This window comes from Anabrus simplex, chromosome 4 (genome assembly GCF_040414725.1).
Source record: "Anabrus simplex isolate iqAnaSimp1 chromosome 4, ASM4041472v1, whole genome shotgun sequence".
NCBI lineage: Eukaryota > Metazoa > Arthropoda > Insecta > Orthoptera > Tettigoniidae > Anabrus > Anabrus simplex.
In genome coordinates this window covers 39,753,157-39,776,122 of record NC_090268.1, presented here as the reverse complement: position 1 = coordinate 39,776,122, position 22,966 = coordinate 39,753,157, and the positions used below count along the sequence as shown (strand labels likewise).

At 37.0% G+C, this 22,966-nt stretch overlaps 1 protein-coding gene across 2 annotated transcripts in view; it reads right to left on the bottom strand.

Annotated features, from left to right (window-relative positions):
* The window catches only part of ida (anaphase promoting complex subunit 5 ida), a 163,749-nt gene that overhangs the window by 33,905 nt on the left and 106,878 nt on the right, over positions 1 to 22,966 (bottom strand). For both annotated transcript variants that reach the window (XM_067146186.2, XM_067146187.2), the window contains exons 10-11: positions 21,630 to 21,823; positions 16,186 to 16,468 (exon numbers count right to left, since the gene is read on the bottom strand). In XM_067146186.2, coding sequence (XP_067002287.2) covers positions 16,186 to 16,468; positions 21,630 to 21,823 — 477 coding nt within the window. The remainder of the gene's footprint in view (positions 1 to 16,185; positions 16,469 to 21,629; positions 21,824 to 22,966) is intronic.

The window sequence follows — 22,966 nt, the reverse complement described above, 5'->3', positions numbered from 1 at the left end:
TCCTTTTAACCTTTTTTATTTATTTTATAGTAGTTGTTTGAATATTTTATTTTATCTTTTACTTGGGAGTGTAGTAGTATCAGCCCAAACACAGGTAAATTACCTAGGCATTACTGACTTCAATTTTTTTTTTTTGCTAGTTGTTTTACGTCGCACCGACACAGATAGGTCTTATGGCGACGATGGGAGAGGAAAGGGCTAGGAGTGGGAAGGAAGCGGCCATGGCCTTAATTAAGGTACAGCCCCAGCATTTGCCTGGTGTGAAAATGGGAAACCACGGAAAACCATTTTCAGGGCTGCCAACAGTGGGGTTCGAACCTACTATCTCCCGAATACTGGATACTGGCCGCACTTAAGCGACTGCAGCTATCGAGCTCAGTGACTTCAATGTAAGTACGCCTTTAATGATTTCCTTAAGCTTATATTATTTTCCTGGTGTAATACCGTTATGTTCTAGTTTGTGTGTTTATTGTGTTCTAATATAATATCTCAGGTTTGTGCTGTGGCGTTCTCGTTCCAAGTGTGTGTCATGTGTAACGCAAGCCTATTGTTGTGCTTAGGTAACGTTCAAAATTCCCCATTGCTTTCGATTTAAATTTGTTTTTCCCTTAGGTTAATTCTATTTTTCTGTGTATTTGCGAGTGTTTCTCTGTGCTATGTCTTGGATGCGTGTGCGGTTACTTTTTGAAATTTTTATTTTATGTATCATCTCTATTGTTGCTGTATTGTGGGCATATATTTGTGTTTATTTTCGGTTGAAATTCTCTTATATGTGATTTGTGCATCCTTTCGTGTGTTTCGGCCTGCTCATGCCCGTGTTTGACCTAATACTATGCCTACACTAGTCTCTAACCTTTTTAATTTTATTATTATTATTATTATTATTATTATTATTATTATTATTATTATTATTATTTGCGTATGGACCCTGTTGGATCACGCATTAAATTTATGATTCGCCTTTTTAACAGACCATATTGCTTTCATTCTTTCACTGTGTGCCTGTTTCCTTTCTTCTGACCACTTAGTCCCCGATCTTTTAGGTACTTCATTCTCTGGCTTTACTACCCAACGATTTACCTTGTGAAGGTAAATGTTTCTGTCCAGTATTTCTGATGGTTCTATCTGGGCCTTTTCCAGAACATTTTTAACATCTTGTATCCATGGTACGTTCTTCAGTTTTTCAGTATATGTTAAAATCTTGTGGGTTGGCCTTGAACGTGAACGTGTCCATAGAATTTCAGTCTTCGTTTCCTGACGTCTGTGGCAAGGTTGGAGAGTCTTTCCGTAGCTTTGCGTGATTTGAGACTATACCCTTCTTCTTTTCCTCTGGGCCCAGAATTTTCCTCAAGATCTTCCTTTCCTCCTTCAAGATGTTTTCCAGATCTCCTTTACTATTCAGTACCAATATTTCACTTGCATACAGCACTTCAGGTTTAATCACCGTATTATAATGTTTGATTGTTATGTGTATGGACATGCATTTCTTGTTGTAGATGTCACGGGTTCTCCAATATGCTCTTTTGAGTTTTTGTAATCGAACTTTCTGTGCTTCCTTTTCGAACCCTGTTGGTTCTAGGATCTCACCGAGATATTTAAAGTATTATTATCGTAAGTTTGTAAATTTTAATATCTCTTGGGGAATATTTAATTTGGGTTGGAATGCTTAGTTTTCATCTCTATTGCGGGCGTTTTATGAAATTATTGTCCTTATTATTGGTGTAAACTCGCATTAATATTAACTTAACATTTCAACAATGTACTTGTAACGTCTCTGGTTTTAATCAAGGGTTTTGGACAGCCCTAGTGCGAGCGATATGGGGTTCTGTTCTAATCTATTCTGCCTATTATTGTTGCTTATCTCTTCGTGCTTGACAGTTACGTAATTGATAATGAATTGATGATTGTCTCGTCTGCGATAGCGTTAACTTGTGTGTGCCGTTGTGAATATTATAACGGATTGTTTGTGGTCTTGAGGCGAGACTGTGTGTTTACTTTCTTGTGGTTGCATGTACTGCTTCATTCTATTATTTATAATCGGGTTGTGTATTTGTTAATTTCCATGCCAATTATGGCTTAAAAATTTAAATAATTTATTTTTTGGCTTAATATTCCCGATTCTGTGCAGCTTGTGCGGTCACAATGGTCTGTATTTGTGTAATGTTTGGTATTTAATGATGGGTTTGTGGACCAACATTAATGTGGGTATTGCGGGAATGATCCTCCACTGGGTGCTGTCAAACACCCTCTATTTGCCATCCAACCCATTTTTCCTTTTGTTACATTTTAAATTTCATTTAATGTAGATATATTTCAAATAAGTGTGATGTTAGGGATCTGGTGCACCAGAATTTTGTTAGTTGATGAAATAGTGAATTTTAAGAAATATTGCATTTATTTTAAAGATTTACAAGATTTTAAGTACACTATTAATATTTTTTTTTTCACTTTGTTGTGAACCAAGATTTTAAAGCTTCCTTTAAATTTTCATGCTATGTAAATTTTATTTACTTTAATTATAGGTTTATTTTAAAAATTTTAAAAATTTTGGTGTTGTTTTTTGGGTGAGTGCCTTGATAATTCCTTGGGGATCCTCAACTCTTGATTTTTTTTATTATGGGTGGGTTCCAGGACTCTTTCTTGTTTGTTTGATATATTACCGCCTGACTGTTCTGTCAGTTTGCTCTATTTTTAACTTTTCTTGTGTGCGCTCTTCCCTATGACGCTACCCTAGCCTAGCGTCATTTACTATAATGGTTAGGGGGTGTTGCAACGTGAAGTATTAATTGCTGAGTCGCAATTAGTGCCTAGTGCTAGCAAAGCTGTGTAATGTTGGTGGTTATTCTGTGAATGTGAGCTGTCGTTCGCCACCTGCATTTACACAAATACGGTAAGTATCTGTCTATAACTAAGGTGCCCAAGGGGAAATTGTAAATCAGTCAGATGGTCAAAGAAATAATTTAACATGTCTTCCATAAATCAGCAGTGTTCCCTAGGCTCTCTCGTACAGATAATTATCTCACTGTCATATGACCGAGTCTGTGGTAAACATTCCTTCGTTGTCTTTTCACTCCAGACAAAAGAGAGAGGTATGAAAATGCTGGGTATGTTGGGGATTGATGTGGAACGTGCAAGAACTGCACATGTGAATTACGTAAAAGAAACAGATGACAGGAAAGACTATGAAGAAAATGACTGCAACTATGAAGAAAAGGCAGTTTCTTATGACACTGATGAAAAAGAATTATATTCACAAACTCTGGCAAGCGAATTGTATATAGATTTCAATGTTATTCAAAACAGTGAGATATCTTTGGGAGAGTTTGTTGCTGATAACACTTGTTGTCTTCAAGCCGTAAACGAGTCTGCAGAGGAAAACAACAGCACTGCAAATACCGGTAAAGAAACATCAGACCAAACTCTTCCAATTTCTGATTCTCCTCCTACAGGAAATAGAGCTGAAGGAAGATGAAGTCCTGAAGATGTAACTGAGGCTCAAAGAAGGGAAGAAATTAGAGTACAAACCACTTTAACGGTATTGGACCAAATGCTTAGCCCTACGAATTCTTCAGAACCCCCAAATGAAACCCATGAAGATGTCAGTGTAAACAGAAATGGGAACAGTGCATGACGTGAGGGAAAATGGAAAAGATCATCAAAGACCCTGAGTGGACACCTGTGGCAAATAAAACTAACAGAATGCATGGGAATTCAAACAAGGAAACACAAAATCCACGGATGGGAGCTGGGAATATGATGTGGAAAGACCGCCGAGGAAAATGAAACCACTCTTCAATTGTATTTTGAGTACAATGTCAGCCAATGTATATTGCAGGAGTTTCATGGAAGGTGACAAAAGGCAGATCGTCGACGAGTTTTGGAAAGATTGCTCGTAGAAAGAAACGAAGGGGATGGTAAGATGGCTTTAAGATGTACAGGCTCTGAAGGACCAGAAACATCAGAAGAATTATGAGCCTCGAAGATCCAACAGCTACTACATCCATTTAAAACAAAATGGGGTCAGGAAAAGGGGAAGTAAAAACTGTTTCTAAACACCCTGTGTATTGGCAAATGGTCAGTGCATAACTGGGTGAAAGAACACCGAAATGAAGAAGGTGATAGGAATAGAGACAAACATACTTTGGTTAAGGAGTCCTTGGTACATCCAAGAAGAATAGGACCAGAATGTCATTTGAAGAACAAAACGGAGAGCGCAACATACAAAGTTCATTTGGTTGCGTTCTTCAATGAGATTCCGAAGTTAGAATCACACTACTGCTGAGCAAATACATCAAAAAAATATCTTGAACCCATATGGACTTCGAAAGCTGCCCTGCATAGAGAATATCAACTATACTGTGAAAGGCTGAAAGTTCAGGCTTTATTAATAAAGACATTTCATGAGGTATTTGATGAAATGAATCTAGGTCGCATTTGTCCCAAGAAAGGCAAATGTGATATGAGCTGTATCTAGGAAGCAGAAAATGTCAGAAGAGAACTACAGTGGAACCTCGATTCTCCGTCTTTCAAGGGACCGTGAAAATAAAACGTACAACACGGGAAAATGGAAAATCCGGGAAGGAATGAAAACCATCAACAATTTGGTTAAACATCACAAAAATGAAATGTGTGTAATTATAATATTACAAAAACTCCTAAATCAAACCAAACTACAGCCCCCCATGGGCCTTTGCCTGCCAAGCAACAGCTGTTCAGCGCGAAGGCCTGCAGATTACGAGGTGATGCATGGTCAGAGTGACGAATCCTCTCGGGCGATATTCCTGGCTCTCTAAATCGGGGTCGCCATCTCACCATTAGATAGCTCATCAATTAAAGGTAATCACGTAGGCTGAGTGGACCTGGAACCAGCCCTTATATCCAGATAAAATTGCCTGACCCAGTCGGAATCGAACTCAGGCCCTCTGGATGAGAGGCAAGCATGTTAGACTGCGAAACCGCATTAATTACCGGTACGCGAGTTCAAAATTTCAATAATTTATATTCAATTTTACAGGGGAATCTTCGTCAGTTTCCCGTGAAAACTTCTTTCGGCTCAGCAACTTTGATTAACCAAACTCTTAGAAAAATCTAAAAACGCCAAGCCAAACGACAATCAACCACAAGTAGTTAATTCTCTCATCTAATAAAATAAAGCACATTAGATACAAAAGCGCCCAACATGATGGCGAAATCCCTTTTCTTAATCTTCCATTGTAATTTGGTCTCCGGTATACAGAACATTTTATCACCATAATTATTACATGTGTTTTAATTGTCTTGCCATTTTGTCAAATCTTTTAGCTGAAGATGTTCCATAATCGGAACAAAACATGTCCTATTTAGTATACACCTAGAGATTAAGCTGGATTATGTCAAGTAAACAATAAAACTAGTATAAGAAATTGACAAGTATTGGAAGATGGGAATCTCCTTATAACTTAACCTTAGTTGTGTTGAGCCAATATGGGACGAAAAATGAGATTTATAAGTTGTTATGCAAGTTCACCGCTGATCGCTTTTCCCGTACAGTACTTGCTCTAATTAGCGCAATGACAGGGAGTTACCGCCAAGACCCATAAGAATGTATGGCCGTCCTTTCGCGAGATACATACATACATACATACATTATCATTATAGACTGTTATGCCTTTCAGCGTTCAGTCTGCAAGCCTCTGAGAATTTACTAAACGTCGCCACAATCCTCGATTTGCAACTAGTGTTGTGGCCTCATTTAGTTCTATACCTCTTATCTTTAAATCGTAAGAAACCGAGTCTAACCATCGTCGTCTCGGTCTCCCTCTACTTCTCTTACCCTCCACAACAGAGTCCATTATTCTCCTAGGTAACGTATCCTCCTCCATTCGCCTCACATGACCCCACCACCAAAGCCGGTTTATGCGTACAGCTTCATCCATCCAGTTCATTCCTAAATTAGCCTTTATTTCCTCATTCCGAGTACCCTCCTGCCATTGTTCCCACATGTTTGTATCAGCAATCATTCTCGCTACTTTCATGACTGTTACTTCTAAATTATGAATAAGATATCCTGAGTCCACCCAGCTTTCGCTCCCGTAAAGCAAAGTTGGTCTGAAAACAGACCAATGTAAAGATAGTTTCGTCTGGGAGCTGACTTCCTTCTTACAGAATACTGCTGATCGCAACTGCGAGCTCACTGCATTAGCTTTACTACACCTTGATTCAATCTCACTTACTATATTACCATCCTGGGAGAACACACAACCCAAATACTTGAAATTATTGACCTGTTCTAGCTTTGTATCACCAATCTGACATTCGATTCTGTTGAATTTCTTACCTACTGACATCAATTTAGTCTTCGAGAGGCTAATTTTCATACCATACTCATTGCACCTATTTTCAAGTTCCAAGATATTAGACTGCAGGCTTTCGGCACAGTCTGCCATTAAGACCAAGTCGTCAGCATAGGCCAAACTGCTTACTACATTTCCACCTAATTGAATCCCTCCCTGCCATTTTATACCTTTCAGCAGATGATCCATGTAAACTACGAACAGCAAAGGTGAAAGATTACAGCCTTGTCTAACTCCTGTAAGTACCCTGAACCAAGAACTCATTCTACCATCAATTCTCACTAAAGCCCAATTGTCGACATAAATGCCTTTGATTGATTTTAATAATCTACCTTTAATTCCATAGTCCCCCAGTATGGCAAACATCTTTTCCCTCGGTACCCTGTCATATGCTTTCTCTAGATCTACGAAACATAAACACAACTGCCTATTCCTCTTGTAGCATTTTTCAATTACCTGGCGCATACTGAAAATCTGATCCTGACAGCCTCTCTGTGGTCTGAAACCACACTGGTTTTCATCCAACTTCCTCTCAACGACTGATTGCACCCTCCCTTCCAGGATGCCAGTGAATACTTTGCCTGGTATACTAATCAATGAGATACCTCGATAGTTGTTGCAATCCTTCCTGTTCCCTTGCTTATAGATAGGTGCAATTACTGCTTTTGTCCAATCTGAAGGTACTTTACCAACACTCCACGCTAATTTTAATACTCTATGAAGCCATTTCATCCCTGCCTTCCCACTGTACAATTTCAGGTCTAATTTCATCTATTCCTGCTGCCTTATGACAATGGAGTTTATTTACTATCCTTTCCACTTCCTCAAGCATAATTTCATCAACATCCTTTTCCTCCTCCCCATGAGCTTGGCTGTTTGCAACACCACCATGATGATTTCATCTGAATTACTCAAAACACTGTTCATTCCCTTTTTCCCTCCCTTCCTAAGATCCTTTATTGTATTTATTAATGAACAAAACAGGCGTTCAGCCCCGAATAAATAAATAAATAAATAAATAAATAAATAAATAAATAAATAAATAAATAAATAAATAAATAAATAAATAAATAAATAAATAAATAAATAAATAAATAAATAAATAAATAAATAAATAAATAAATAAATAAATAAATAAATAAATAAATAAATAAATAAATAAATAAATAAATAAATAAATAAATAAATAAATAAATAAATAAATAAATAAATAAATAAATAAATAAATAAATAAATAAATAAATAAATAAATAAATAAATAAATAAATAAATAAATAAATAAATAAATAAATAAATAAATAAATAAATAAATAAATAAATAAATAAATAAATAAATAAATAAATAAATAAATAAATAAATAAATAAATAAATAAATAAATAAATAAATAAATAAATAAATAAATAAATAAATAAATAAATAAATAAATAAATAAATAAATAAATAAATAAATAAATAAATAAATAAATAAATAAATAAATAAATAAATAAATAAATAAATAAATAAATAAATAAATAAATAAATAAATAAATAAATAAATAAATAAATAAATAAATAAATAAATAAATAAATAAATAAATAAATAAATAAATAAATAAATAAATAAATAAATAAATAAATAAATAAATAAATAAATAAATAAATAAATAAATAAATAAATAAATAAATAAATAAATAAATAAATAAATAAATAAATAAATAAATAAATAAATAAATAAATAAATAAATAAATAAATAAATAAATAAATAAATAAATAAATAAATAAATAAATAAATAAATAAATAAATAAATAAATAAATAAATAAATAAATAAATAAATAAATAAATAAATAAATAAATAAATAAATAAATAAATAAATAAATAAATAAATAAATAAATAAATAAATAAATAAATAAATAAATAAATAAATAAATAAATAAATAAATAAATAAATAAATAAATAAATAAATAAATAAATAAATAAATAAATAAATAAATAAATAAATAAATAAATAAATAAATAAATAAATAAATAAATAAATAAATAAATAAATAAATAAATAAATAAATAAATAAATAAATAAATAAATAATAAGATTAATAAACGTAGTCCAACCTAAGCCACCCCTCTCCACCATATACAAAATTTAAAAAAATGAAATGAACAATAACGCCCCGGTTCTATACCAGAACCAACTCCATCTACACCAGTTCACAACAGCCTGGTCAATGTTTACATTCTACTGCTGGTGTTACAACTTCCTGCTTGTTATCACTCACACGTACGCAACCTTCTTGCTTCAGCATTTTCATCACCTCTACTGTTCCCTGACCTACTCCAGAATAAGCTACCACAGCAACATTACCAGATTGCATTCCAAACCAGCCATAACACTAACATTGCTTTCAATCTTTCAGATTCCACCTCCTATAGTAAAAGGCTAAATAATAACACCAATATTCCATCATTGCATTCCAATCCATCATACCACAGCTTTTACCAATCCGCGTTAACATTGCTTCCTTTCATTTCATTCCGCCATAACACTCCATAATAACAAATACCAATCACTCATATACCAACACCTCTCCAACATCATATCTCTTCCTCCTCTCCATACAAACAAACCAAAATTTACAAAATGATAATAAACTCACCTCTCTCCAGCTCCAAAAAATTAAATACTCATACCAGACACCAATACAATAATACCACCTCCCAACTCCCACGAAATCAGCCGTAAATAAACCATCTCATTACCAAACCATACATCACCTAATCATAAATACTAAGCCTTCAATACTTCCAACACCACATTTCAGCAATACAACACCCTAGGTGCTAGAGATTCTTAGTTCACTACAGATCAGATAGTGGTCTGTATCATCGAAAAATCCGCGAAAAACTCGTACATTCCTAACAGATTTTCTGAATTCAAAGTCTGTTAAGATATAGTCTATTATGGATCTGGTACCCCTAGCCTCCCATGTGTAGCGGTGAATAGCCTTATGCTTGAAGAATGTATTCGTAACAGCTAAACCCATACTAGCACAGAAGTCCAGCAAACGCTTCCCATTCCCATTAGCTTCCATATCTTCCCCACATTTACCAATCACCCTTTCGTATCCTTCAGTTCTATTCCCAACTCTCGCATTGAAATCGCCCATTAGCACTATTCTATCCTTGCTGTTGACCCTGACCACGATGTCACTCAATGCTTCATAAAACTTGTCAACTTCATCCTCATCTGCACCCTCACATGGTGAATACACGGACACAATTCTTGTCCTAATTCCTCCCACTGACAAATCTACCCACATCATTCGCTCATTTACGTGCCTAACAGAAACTATGTTACGTGCAATGGTATTCCTGATAAAGAGCCCTACCCCAGACTCTGCCCTTCCCTTTCTAACACCCGTCAAGTACACTTTATAATCTCCTATCTCTTCCTCATTATCTCCCCTTACCCGAATATCACTTACTCCTAGCACATCCAGTTGCATCCTCTTTTCTGACTCAGCCAGTTCTACCTTCTTTCTTCCATAAGCCCCATTAATATTGATAGCTCCCCATCGAATTTCATTTCGTTCGCCAAGTTGTTTCCAAGGAGTCCCTCGCCTGTCAAATGGGAGTGGGACTCCATTACTCCCATAGGTCCGAGCTTGCCTTAAGTGTTCTGAGCTCGGTAAATTCATGAAGCAGGATGTTGTCCTACTTGCACATAGTCCAAGTGAGGATCTCTCCTCTAACGGGTTATGGACCACTGCTGAATTGTATAGTCCTAGCCGCCTGAGCACAAGGAGGGCCACGACTCAGAATATGTCCGAGATGCCCACTCCCATTCCATAGCAACTGGTATCCTGACTCTCAGGACCACTTACTAGGCCACTCAGCCATTGCCCATGGTTCACGAACTAGGACGTGACTACAGTAACCCACAAACATGAACCATTCGTGAGATACAGTTTATTAAAAAACGATTGATCGAGGATTTAGCGTTGATGGGACTGAAATTTCTGGACGGCTGATCTGGGAAATCGTTTCTTCGAAGAACAGATATGTGGGATTTTTACAATGTGATTTAATTACGATGCTCGTGAGACCACGTAATTTGAACGCATATTCCGGGAAAACGTAGTTTCTGGGAACGGATAATCGAGGTTCCACTAAACAACACACAGGCTCAAAAAGGAATCAGCCAGAGAGGAAAAGGCCTTCAATATAGACAATGCCAAGCATGTGTTCACTGTAGATTTGAAGTCTGTTTTACTCTGTCTGTATCTACATGCATCTGCCATCTATTACAAAATGAAGCTCAAAGTACATAACGGTGTACGATCTCAAGACTCAAGAAGGATACTGCTACTTATGGCATGAAGGTGAAGGAGGACTAACTGCAAATGACTTTGCAAGTATCTCATGTGAATTCATACTAAAAAAGGTTGCTTATGAATCAGGAGAGGAGATCATATTTTACAGCGATGGCTGTGGCTACCAAAACAGAAACAGTACACTGGCAAATGCGTTTCTGTTATTAGCTAAAGAGAAGAACAACACCATCGCTCAGAAATTTCTCGCTAAAGAACATACACATATGGAGTGTGATTCAATGCACTCGACAATAGAAAGAAAACTGAGGCATAAAGAAGTCTACATGCCTACGGAATATCTCTCAGCATGTAAGTCTGCAAGATTGATACCAAACCATACAACATTACGTATTTCACACATTCCTTCTTTAAAGACTACAGTTGCATGAAGATAGTTTCTTCCATCCGACCAGGCCACACAAAAGGGGACCTACAGTTACTGAGCTCTGCTCTATCCGCTACCACCCAGACTGGAAAGTAAGGATCAAGACGGATTTCAAAGGTGCGTTCCATTCATGGTGAAATATTATTATTGTAAATTGTAAATTTCTTCTATTATTTTCAGGAGCCTGGTAAGAACTTCCTCAAAGACAACAGAAGAATAGTGGAAGTTACTCATTGGAGACAGTGAAAAACATTTATGGTGCACCTTTAAAAATAAAGAAGGGCAAATATCTGGATCTCCAGCAACTGAAAAAGCTGATCGTTCAAGATTTCCATTCTTTTTATAATAACCTACTTCATGATTACAGACAGCAAAAATTCTTGAATGAAAAGAGCTAAAATTCTTGGTTAAAAAGGATGAAATTCTTGAGTGAAAATGAAAATCAATACATTAGACCTGAAATGTTTAAATTATATATCGTCGCTGCCGGGACAAAACCTCCTATGTGATACTATTTTTGGAGATATACTGATCCGCAGCACATACATTATGAAAAGCAAGAATGCCTTGACAATATTCACACAATATTGCACCTTAGATGACAGAACCCTACGGGCCAAAGTTCTAAGCTAAAATATTTCACATAAGAGCTTTTGTCCCAGCAGTGATGATATACAAAGTTTTACATTGGTAACAATTCTAAGATACTTAACAATATTTAACATTCAAAGCTGTACGCAGACGACAGTTCTAAATTTGTCTTTGTAAGAATTATTTTTATTCTACTTGTTATCACACACAAGAACTGTGGAAAAAAAGTTCATAGCTTTTTCAAATAATTCAATTTTTTTTTTTTTTGTATTTATGCATGTGATTTCTATACGCTGATCCATATTAAAACTAGTATAATAACAATAATAATAACATGAATCATGTTACGAAAATCAAATCTTAAAACCTCGTATGTCCAGATAAGGTTAGAATTTTTAAGTCTACCTGATATATGAAGAATTACTTGAAATGCTTATTTATGCATAGTAGTAACAGAGATATTAACGCTAAACAATGTGGAAACTCAACCGGTTGAACAATTTTGGTGAAATTTATAAAAAAAAAATCCCCTCTGCTGAAAAGTTTGCTAAAAATGACGTACGCCAATGAAATATTGTCCTCATAATTGAAATGACGTACTAGCTACTGCGTAGATAATTCTTGTGAGAAGATGTGATTTGTATGTCGTTTTGAGATCTTCTTATATGATAATTTTCATGTATGCGTATAATTTGTGTAAGATGTGAATATTTCGTCAGGTTAATGGTAGGATGATTCTAACACGTATTTGATGATGAGATGGTCTCTTCAGATATATGTGGTTGTATATTTTTGGATGGATAATTATGAATAGCCATGGTGCGCATCTAAGGTGATGTGAATTGTAAATGATAGGGTTGTCGATAATATGACAAAATGAGGTTGTTGTGATATATGATTTGTTGAAAATAAGCATTAAGGAAGTGTAGTGTGGTCTTCCAGAATTTTAAATGAATTTAAGGTTGAGAATGTTTGAGTAAGATGTTCATCATGCAAAGTTGAAGTGGCACCAGAAATAGACAAGCGATAAGATGTGATGATATTGTTTTGCATAATGCTCCGAAGATTATGAGTACTGAAATGTATGTACGGTCATGAAAATATTATCTATGGTATGGTGAAGATGCAAATGTGACACATTTGAACGGATAACCATTGATAGAGGACCTTCGATAGTTGAAGACATTAAGATGAAGGTAATGAAATGTCTCATACTTAAGTGATTTTATTGTCACCTGAAGCAGTGCATGACTAGTATTTATTTAAGTAAATGCTTTGTACTATGGATTTTCGTAGACAGTAGTAGATCTTCATAATTTTCAGGCAAATAATCTCGGTGAAGCTAGATGCTGTTGGATCGTTTCCAAGTCTTCTTATTTATTAATGATGTTATCAGCTAGATATTGTGTATTTTAGGTGCGGCGGATATGAGGTTCCAGGAGATGCTGTTCCTGTTTTGATTAAATTTACTTGTTAGAATTAGTCACAGTGTCTCTGAATAGTATGTGATTATGTTATTAACAAGTGACAGCATTGAATATAGATTATTATAGGATACTCAAGTTGTTAGATAGATAGTTAATTCATGTGATGAGTCATAATATTGATGGAATACAGAAAGATAAAATCTTGGATTAATGAGTGACAAATAAGAGTGAAATAACTAAATATTTCTTATTTTAATTTTATGATTGGCAGACAATGAAAAGATAGTAAAATAATTTAATGTGTCGTGATAAATAAGCCTTCAGCAAGTTCCATGTTGGATTTGTTACAAGTCAAGATTTGAATGTAAATTAGTTTATTACCAACATGTGATTCGTTGTGTTATGATCCAAACCAACAAAGCATGCAATGTCAATTCTATTCTTATTTTCCAATCATGTTGTAATGTAAATATTAATGTTATTCTATTCACATATACGTTTGATTAATTAAATTGGAATATCCTTCCAAGAAACTAGAATTCTCAATATTTTCATTTCGTTGAATTAAGAATTGGAATAGCCTTACATAGTTAATTGGAACGAATTCTTGTTATAGTAATAAGAGCCTAATATCAAGTATAAATGAACTGTAACCGGTGTTCGTCGAATGTCCATGCCCGTGAGTGGAGACTCATGTAACTCCGTTGACACCGCCGAGGAGTACTTGCACTATCTTCGAACCTTTAATAGAATCGACCCACGGACCGTTATAATATAGAACCGTTAGTACAGAACATACAGAAAGCAAGACTGAGATGGTTCGGACATGTAAAAAGAATGGGAAAGGAATGGGTAGCAGGAAGGGAATTGGAAAGAGAAGTTAAGGGAAAGAGACCAGTTTGAAGAACAAGAAGCAGGTAGATGGATCATATTTAGAAGGACATTAAAGAAGCTGGATTGGATGTGGCGGAAGTGATGGAGCAGGAAAAGTGGAAGGACAGAAAGGAGTGGAGGAGGCGTGTTAACCACACCCGGGTGACTGGAGTGGGACATTGATGATGTTGATGATTAAGAATCATTTTGAGATTACCTAACAATGTCTCATCAGTAATTTAAAGTCAGTACATGGTTTATTACATGCATAGTGAGAGAAAAGGCTAAATGCTGCCTTCATCATCTTCTTCTTCTTCCTAAAATTTTCCTAATTATTTGTTTCAGTTGAAGCCATTTTCTTTTCAGTTTCAACTTAATATACACTGACTGAGTGGCCAAGTCATGGGAAAACACAGAATGTGATGTAAATAACAAGTTGCTCCTCCGTGAGCCCTCAAAATGGCAGCAATATGGGGAGGCATCGACTCTACAAGATGTTGGAATCATTCTGGAGGGATCTGGACCCACACATCTTGCACTGCTACCCACGATTGGTCTTGTGTAGTTGGCGCAGGGTTCATGGAACGCACACCAACATCGACAGCATCGCATAAATGCTTGACTGGATTAAGATCGGGGGATCTGGAGGGCCAATCCATGATCGTAACTTCACTGGAGTGCTCTTCCAATCACCCGCGTTCACCACAGAGCGGTGACATGGCGCAGTGTCCCGTTGAAATATGGCATCTCCGTCAAGGCACTCTAGGGACAAAAAGGGATGCAGATGGTCTGAAAGAACGTCCACATAATGTGCACCTGTCAGTGCTCCCTGCAGCCGGAAAATGGGGCCTAATTGCGACTATGAGAATGCCGCCCAGACCAGAACTGAGCCACCTCCTGCCTGGACACAACTTGTTGACACGCAGGATCCATAGCTTCATGGGGCATAGGCCACGCTCTCACACGTCCATCAGCTCGATACAACTGGAATCGGGATTCATCAGACCGTACCACACGCTGCCACTGTTCCATGGTCTATGGTCCATTCCCGATGTTCGCGGGCCCATGCATGTCATTGGGCTCTGTGTCAAGGTGTCAGCAAAGGGACACGAGTTGGTCGTCGTCTGGTGAAGCCTACGCGGTGCAGCTGCATGGTAGAAATGGGTTCCTGTCTCTCAACGTTGAACTGGGCAGGGATCTGACCCACAGTAGCCCATCGAGCACCTAGTATGCTTCTGCGCAGGCGACGTTATATCCGTTCATTAAACCCCTGTGGTCTTCCCGGGCAGTGGTTTACGTGGATGGTAACATTCTTTCTGTAATATTGAAGATCCACCCTTGACACTGTTGACCTCGGAAACCCGAATTTCGCGTGTAATCCCCGCAATGGTATGACCCATGCGCCGTGCACTGATGATCATCCCACGTTTAAAGTCAGTTAACTTGTGACATGTTACCATCTTGATGACATAGGTGTCTGGGACAGACTGGTCAGCTATCCCGCACCTAGCCGCAACGCTCAGGGGTCATACATCGCATATTTTCTAATGGGACACCCCTTCCCATGACTTTTGGCCATTCAGTGTATAACATTTAAGCTTTCCAATCCGTCGATAGACTGGAAAACGTTTTCCCCAATTAGTTGGCTCGGCACTTCATGTGGACAAAGTGCAGTTTGATGGTCGGAATTTTTCTTCCTGATACCAAACCAACATAGAGGGATGTATTCACTATTGAATGTTTCAGTGGTGACTGGTAGTGTGATATGCTGTGTGTATCTATGTATATGAAGATGTGTATTAAGACAAACACCAACATCCAAACCCCAAGCTAGAGCAATTAACCAGATACAGTTAAAATACCCAGACAGGCTGGGAATCAAACCCCAGACCCTCTAAACACAAGACTACTACACTGACCATTCAGTGAAGGAGCCAAACAGATGAGAAACAAATCATGTCAGTGTCTTCCGGGCTTGTAGGCTGTGGTCCAGGAGCAGCAAAGCTCTCAAGAGCTATCGAAGTCAGTCAGAACCCTTGACAAATGCCAAACGCAGTCTTTGGTGAAACGTCGGGACCATCACATGCTCCTGGACCACAGCCTACAATCCCGGAAAACACTGATATAATTTGTAGTGCCGGCAGTGAAAGCCTCAATTGTTACGTGAACAGATGAGAGTCTGAATGTACTAAAGTGTAAAAAAAAAAATTCATTCACAAACCTGTAATTTGGCTAGGTGTAAGCTCACAATAGCAGTAAGGTAGTCCAAGAAGTGAATTTGAGTGATTGCCAGAGCTGAGGTTAGAAGAGAAATGGCTCCGGTAGGAGCACTTGTAGCAACATTACTACAGCACTGCAACTCAGCAGCAAGAATCAATGCTCTTACACGTAGCGAAAGGCAGTTATAATCCTCCTTTGCATGAAGGCGACAGTATTCCAATACAGCATTCACACAATCAGCAGCCGCTGGGTAATTACTTTTAGCTATTTGTAATTCTGCTCTCCTACAAAAATGCAACATACCATAATTAATAATAATCAGGAGACTGAGGCACAGCAGACTGGAATATAAATGAATAGAGAAGACGTGCTTACTTAGGAAAGGATGCAACACGAGAAGCAGAAGTAGAAGAAGCTTTAGAAATATACAACATTTAATATCTGACATTATGTCACTACTTCGAAAGGTTCAATATGTTTTACGAGGAATCACTTGTACTGTTAATGTTGAATGTACAACAGATTCCACATTATTTTAAATAAGAGGCATGTTTTTTTAAGTACCATTTTGATATAGAAAAAAAGTAATGCAATTTTTTAAACAATTCTATTTTTACATGTAAGCCTGTACCTTAAACTACTTTTCAATATAAGTTCCAAGCATATTAAGGCACTTATATCGTGAAACCAGTTTCTGAATTCCATCCTTGTAGAAATATGCTGCCAGATGTGTCAGCTGCTATAGTACAGTCATTTTTAGGTCGTCATCATCATCATCATCATCATCATCATCATCATCATCATCATCGGACCCTGACCTCCTAAATGCTTTCTCAAGTGCAGGAACAAGTGGTAGTCACAAGTATTCAGTAAGACAGACAATCGCCCACTACGCTTTTCGTCGTGGACATTAGTACGGCCTTCTTTGAATGCTCTAACCCATTTTCTTACCATTCCTTCGTTCATAGTGTGTTCTCCATACACTTCACTAATTTACTGAAGAATTTCAACAGCATTCACATCTTTCACATTTAGAAAACGGATCACAGCGCGTATCCTACACTCGGCGGGAGCGTTAATTGTCAGAGGCATTTTCAATACGCACAAACAAACATAAATACGGATGAATGCTTCTGTAATGGCGTTTGTGGCTAGTGTACAGATGTACATACTGAATGAGGATGCTCTGAACAACGACCAAAGTTCTTCAGCCGCCATATTTAAAAACGGTATTTATGAAGGTAAACCCAAAAATAAGGTCTCCTATTTTTTTTATAAATACATAGAACTGTTTATTTCTACAATGGTTTACATCATTTTACAGCTTGAACATTTAGCTATTTTTCTACATAATCACCATTTTGGACGATGCATTTTTGTAGACGCTGTGACAGTTTTTGTATGCCCATGTCATACCAGCTCGCCGCCATGCTGTTCAAGAAGTTGTGAGCAGCGCTTTGAGAAACCTCAGGAACCAAAGTGCAGAGATCATCCAGTGTGATCCACCGATCTTCACGCATGATTTGCTCAACCTTCAGGACTGTCTCAACGGAAATTGACAGTCTCCTGCTCCTTTGTTCGTTCTTTGTGAATTTCAGTTCGACTGGCTGCAAACTCTCTACACCACTTATTAACATTTTTGACATCCATGCACGACTCACCGTACACTTCCGTCAATTGGCGATGGATTTCAATTGGTTCAGTACCTTTTGCGTTCAAAAACCGAATAACTGCATGCACTTCGCACTTGGCAGTAACATCTAACGGCAGCTCCATTCTCAACGGCTGCCAAGCCAAGGCTGAGTGCCTCAGCATGGCGTGTGCATGTTTATATGCGAGCACGGGAAACTCTCTTCACAGCCACACAAACAAAGTTCTGTATTTATAAAAAAATAGGAGACCTTATTTTTGGAATTACCCTCGTACTTATAAAACATGCTTTGTATATCTAACACTCCTTATTAAATGCTGTTCCCATATTGTACCATTAGGCAGGCCATGATGAGAGACAGTTGAAAAGAAGATTTCCTCTTCTCACCCACTATACAATTAATACAGTTATCATTTCATGGATACAATAAAACTAACATTACTTTTGTGACATATAAGTACCTCCAAAACTTCCATTAACAAAGTTGCAAAAAAAAAAAGCTAATAAAGGCCCATTGAACTCATAGGATTGCAGTATGTAATATAACAAATATATGGAAAGACTGGTAAAAGCGAATTAAAATATCTTTTATCATGAAAGGAGAAAAGAATGCATGTAATAATTATACACGGGTCATACAACTGAGGAGAAACAAGAATTTAAAAAATAAAAATCAGAATCCATCAATATAGTTTAACAAAAGGCATCATCATAATCGATCTACAGTCTTAACAGAACATGTTAAGGTATTGCAAGAATAGCTTTGATAAGGAGCAAAAAGAGCTTGAGTAAATTGGAAATTTGCATGATGGCAAATGAAAATTAATGATAAAAGGAAAGTGAGTAATAATGAAGCAATAAAGAACTATAAAGATCAGAGACAAAATCATCATGGTGACTTCAAGAACTTAAGGTAGTGGTTAAAGAAAAGTTTATGACTGGATATGAAATTCACTACAAGGACACAACTTGGGAGTGTTTTCTATCACAGAGTATGAAAACTGAATACAGGCAACAGTAATTAAATTATGGAAAGTATATATAACAGAAAACAAGGAGAGAAAGAGTGAGAAATTAAGATTTAAGGAATGTTACAAAGACTGATAAGTTGCAATGGACTGGTTATATTAATTGGAAGTATGGTGAAAGAATACAAAAAAATGAAAGGAAAGAGAGGACAAAGAAGCCCCAGATTATGACGGCTTTAGTAGGTTAAGAGCATCATAAAGCAACAGGCCCCAGATTCCAACATGGTGAGGGATTACAATGGAAAACAGAATCAAATGAAAAGAATATATATATCGGGTTGAGTGGCTCAGACGGTTGAGGCGCTGGCTTTCTGACCTCAACTTGGCAGGTTTGATCCTGGCTCAGTCCAGTGGTCTTTGAAGGTGATCAAATATGTCAGCCTAGTGTCAGTAGATTTACTGGCAGGTAAAAGAACTCCTGCGGGACTAAATTCCAGCACCTTGGAGTCTCTGAAAACCGTAAAATTAGTTAGTGGGATGTAAAGCCAATATCATTAGTTAGTACTATTTTTATAAAAGAAACTATAACCCCTTGTCGGTAGGGGAGTAGAATACATCCATCTGCCTGTCGTGCAATGTGACTAAAAGGGAAGCCAGACGCTTTCATCTTGGAATTGTGGGTTGGGAATCATGGGCCCCCTAGCTGAGTCTGGTATTACTTCCACTTACTTATGTCAGGCTCCTCAACTTCATCTTTCCTATCTGAACTCTTTTGGTCGATTCTTGTTTTTTTTCCTACTCTAATGGTTAGGTATGTTGCTCTCACCTTTCTTTTGCAGTCACCTTCATTTTTCAAAGTGTCAGACCTCTTCCATCTTTTCCTCTAATAAGTGTTAACACATTCACGCCTGTATCCAAGTTATTGCCTATAGTGCATGTCCTGTTGTTTGTTGTGCTGCTAACTGCTGGAATAGCTGGGCCAGCCATTTAAATAGCCCGTTCAGATGATGGGTGTGAATGTGTTAATAATAGATGGTTGCCCAGTTGCATTTCCTCTCAAAACAATAACCACCACCACCACCACCACAAGGAAGTATATTGTTGGACTGACAACAACAAATGATGAAGATGATAATGAGTTTCACATCACAATGATTCAGGGTAGAAAAAGAAAAATCTGTTCATGAAACACTAAGATTTCTGACATAGCATACAGCATATATCCATCATCCTGGCCAGCTCAAGTGAAGATTCCAGCCTGCTGCAAGGGTATCATGGGAAAGATAATATACAAACTAACTCTAACTGGCACAGAAAACGAAGTAATAAATGGTTCAGAAGAGAGGATAAACTGATTAAGAGAGAAGACAGTGGCGTAACAAATGTGATACGATGTGAACCCTCAAATAAAATGCATAAACTACAAATAACTAACGTACAGCAGGTAGATAATATGCAACATATTGTCAAATTATATACTGAAAACAAATGGATTATTCACTATTTAGTAAGATTATTTTTTTAAAAAAGTGTTTAATTTGGCTGCCTCTGTGGTTTAACGTCTAAGCTGCTGAACTGAACACCACTTACTTGTTCGTACTTAAAATTGGTTTCATTTTTCAGTAACTACAGAACGATATTCTGTACCTGACACTGAAGTCTCAGTTATAATAATTTATTTGATTATAATACAGAAAAATATACAAACAAAATTAATTCAAAAGCTGTTCAAATGAAGTTTGAAAATATCAAACAGCACAACTTTTTCACAAAGACAGCTCGTTCGAAACTCAGTTGACTGAGTACACCTAATTACACCTACTTCTTATTACAATTATACATTGTTCTCGAATAAATAAGTTCAGCAAAATTTCTGCATAATACGATCTCAAGTGGCACTACATATCAAGAAAGAATTATTTTCTAATGGAAATACCATATTTTGATATCAATTTTCATTGCTGTAATTATTTTTAAAACCGAGCTCGATAGCTGCAGTCGCTTAATTGCGGCCAGTATGCAGTATTCAGGAGATAGTAGGTTCGAATCCCACTGTCGGCAGCCCTGAAAATGGTTTTCCATGGCTTCCCATTTTCACACCAGGCAAATGCTGGGGCTGTACCTTAATTAAGACCACGGCCGCTTCCTTCCCACTCCTAGCCCTTTCTTGCCCCATCGTCACCATAAGATCTATCTGTGTCGGTGCGACGTAAAGCAACTAGCAAACAAAAATTATTTTTAAAAAATTTGGTTCAGGTCATTTGTGAGGAGCATGCTGCGATGCTGCGAGAGACGGCAACATTACAGCTTTGATGTATTTCACTCAACACAGTTATAATAACTGCAGCTAGATGCAACCAAATGGCAATTTCTCTATGTACAAATTGTAAACTTAAAAAAAGAAAGAAAAAATATACTGATTCTGCAAAATCTGCAAAATTGGACTGACCACATCCTTGCATATTTAGGATAGATTTATATTATTTTTATTTTTTTAGGGGCCCCAAGGTTACACCGTTGCAAGAAGATGGAAGAAAGGCCCCAGCCTTATCCTAGGGGAGAGGGGAAATACTTAGTATATTATGTCACTACTGCATAATATAACTTATCCCCTTTTTTTAAAATGTAAAACCCAGTTGTTATTACAGAACTCATTTTCCAACAGTACTGAACTTGTTTTACTACAAGAAGTTACCTGGAGATTTCCACAAGTTCTAGAATATGAAGGATATGAAGTAATACAAACAAATGAACTATTAAGAGATTCACAACTGCAAAGAAATAAATTATAAATAGATTGCTTTGCAATGTGATTGGGGAACTTACCTCAAGTGACATTCTCCTTTATCTATAGCTGCAAGATGAGCAATAGCTTGTTCAGCATCCTGCCACTTGCCGTTGTGTATGGCCTCCGTAAAACAAAGGAGTTGTTGGGAAAAGATCCAAGAATGAGCCATCGGTTCATGAGGAAACCTCTCTTGAGCATTGTACAGTATGCGAGATGCTAAATGATATTCACCCTAAAGGTACACAAAATAACGCATAAATTTGGATACAAGTACCTAAATTTCTTTAAACAAACCACTTTATTAATTTGTCTAAGGACCTAGATGTTAATGGTCCTTAAAATAAAACAAATATTATGCAGAAAAATCAGCCTTGTTTTACAAGGTTGAATCCTGACTAAAACAGATCAAAAGTTGAAGAGGAGGATCCACACTCTAAGACATGTCAGCATGTGTCAAAATGTAAGTTTCCCTAATGTTTTGTAGGTGAACAGGTGCAGGTAGTTCAGGATAAAGAACACTGCGTTATTTTTTAACATCAGTTTATTTTTGAACTTTATAACCACAGTTCAATCAAGCATTATCCGGCTCCATGGCTGAATAGTTAGCGTGCTGGCCTTTGGCCACAGGGGTCCCGGGTTTGATTTCCGGCAGGGTCAGGAATTTTAACCAGCATTGGTTAATTTCTCTGGCACGGGGGCTGGGTGTATGTGTTATCCTCATCATCATCACGACACGCAAGTCGCCTATGGGCGTTAAATCGAAAGACCTGCACCTGGCGAGCCGAACACGTCCTCAGACACTCCCGGCACTAAAAGCCGTACGCCATTTCATTTACTCAAGCATTTGTCAAACTATAAAACGAGTTTCTCTTTTATCTTTTTAATTATAGAAAGTGGCGCCCTATTCGCTGAACACCTCTAACTGATTCAGCATTACATGTCTGTTCTTGCACACCTTGTAATAATTGGTGTGTAAAATTCATATTAATGAATGTGTGTGATGTTGACTGACGGCCACTCTGCTCTACATCTTCTACAGTCGTCCAACCCTCTACGAATTCACGGCACCTTTTTCCGCACTAGTTGGAAAGTCATCTGTCTCTCTCTTTGTACACAGACACAGTCATCCTGTGAATGTTGACAGGTTCTATGTCTCTGCTTCTAGTTCTTTTGATGGTTCCATGTACGATATCTACTCATAGGAGACTTTAAGACCAGTTTTCCCAGCAATTTCAAGAAGACTATCTAGCACTTTTTTGGCATATTGTTGATTATTGGCTAACATGACAGGATCATCAACAAAAGCTAAACATTTAACTTCCAGGTTCTGTCCTTTCCTCCCAAGTGTATTCGCTTTATTTCTTCCTCTTCCAAA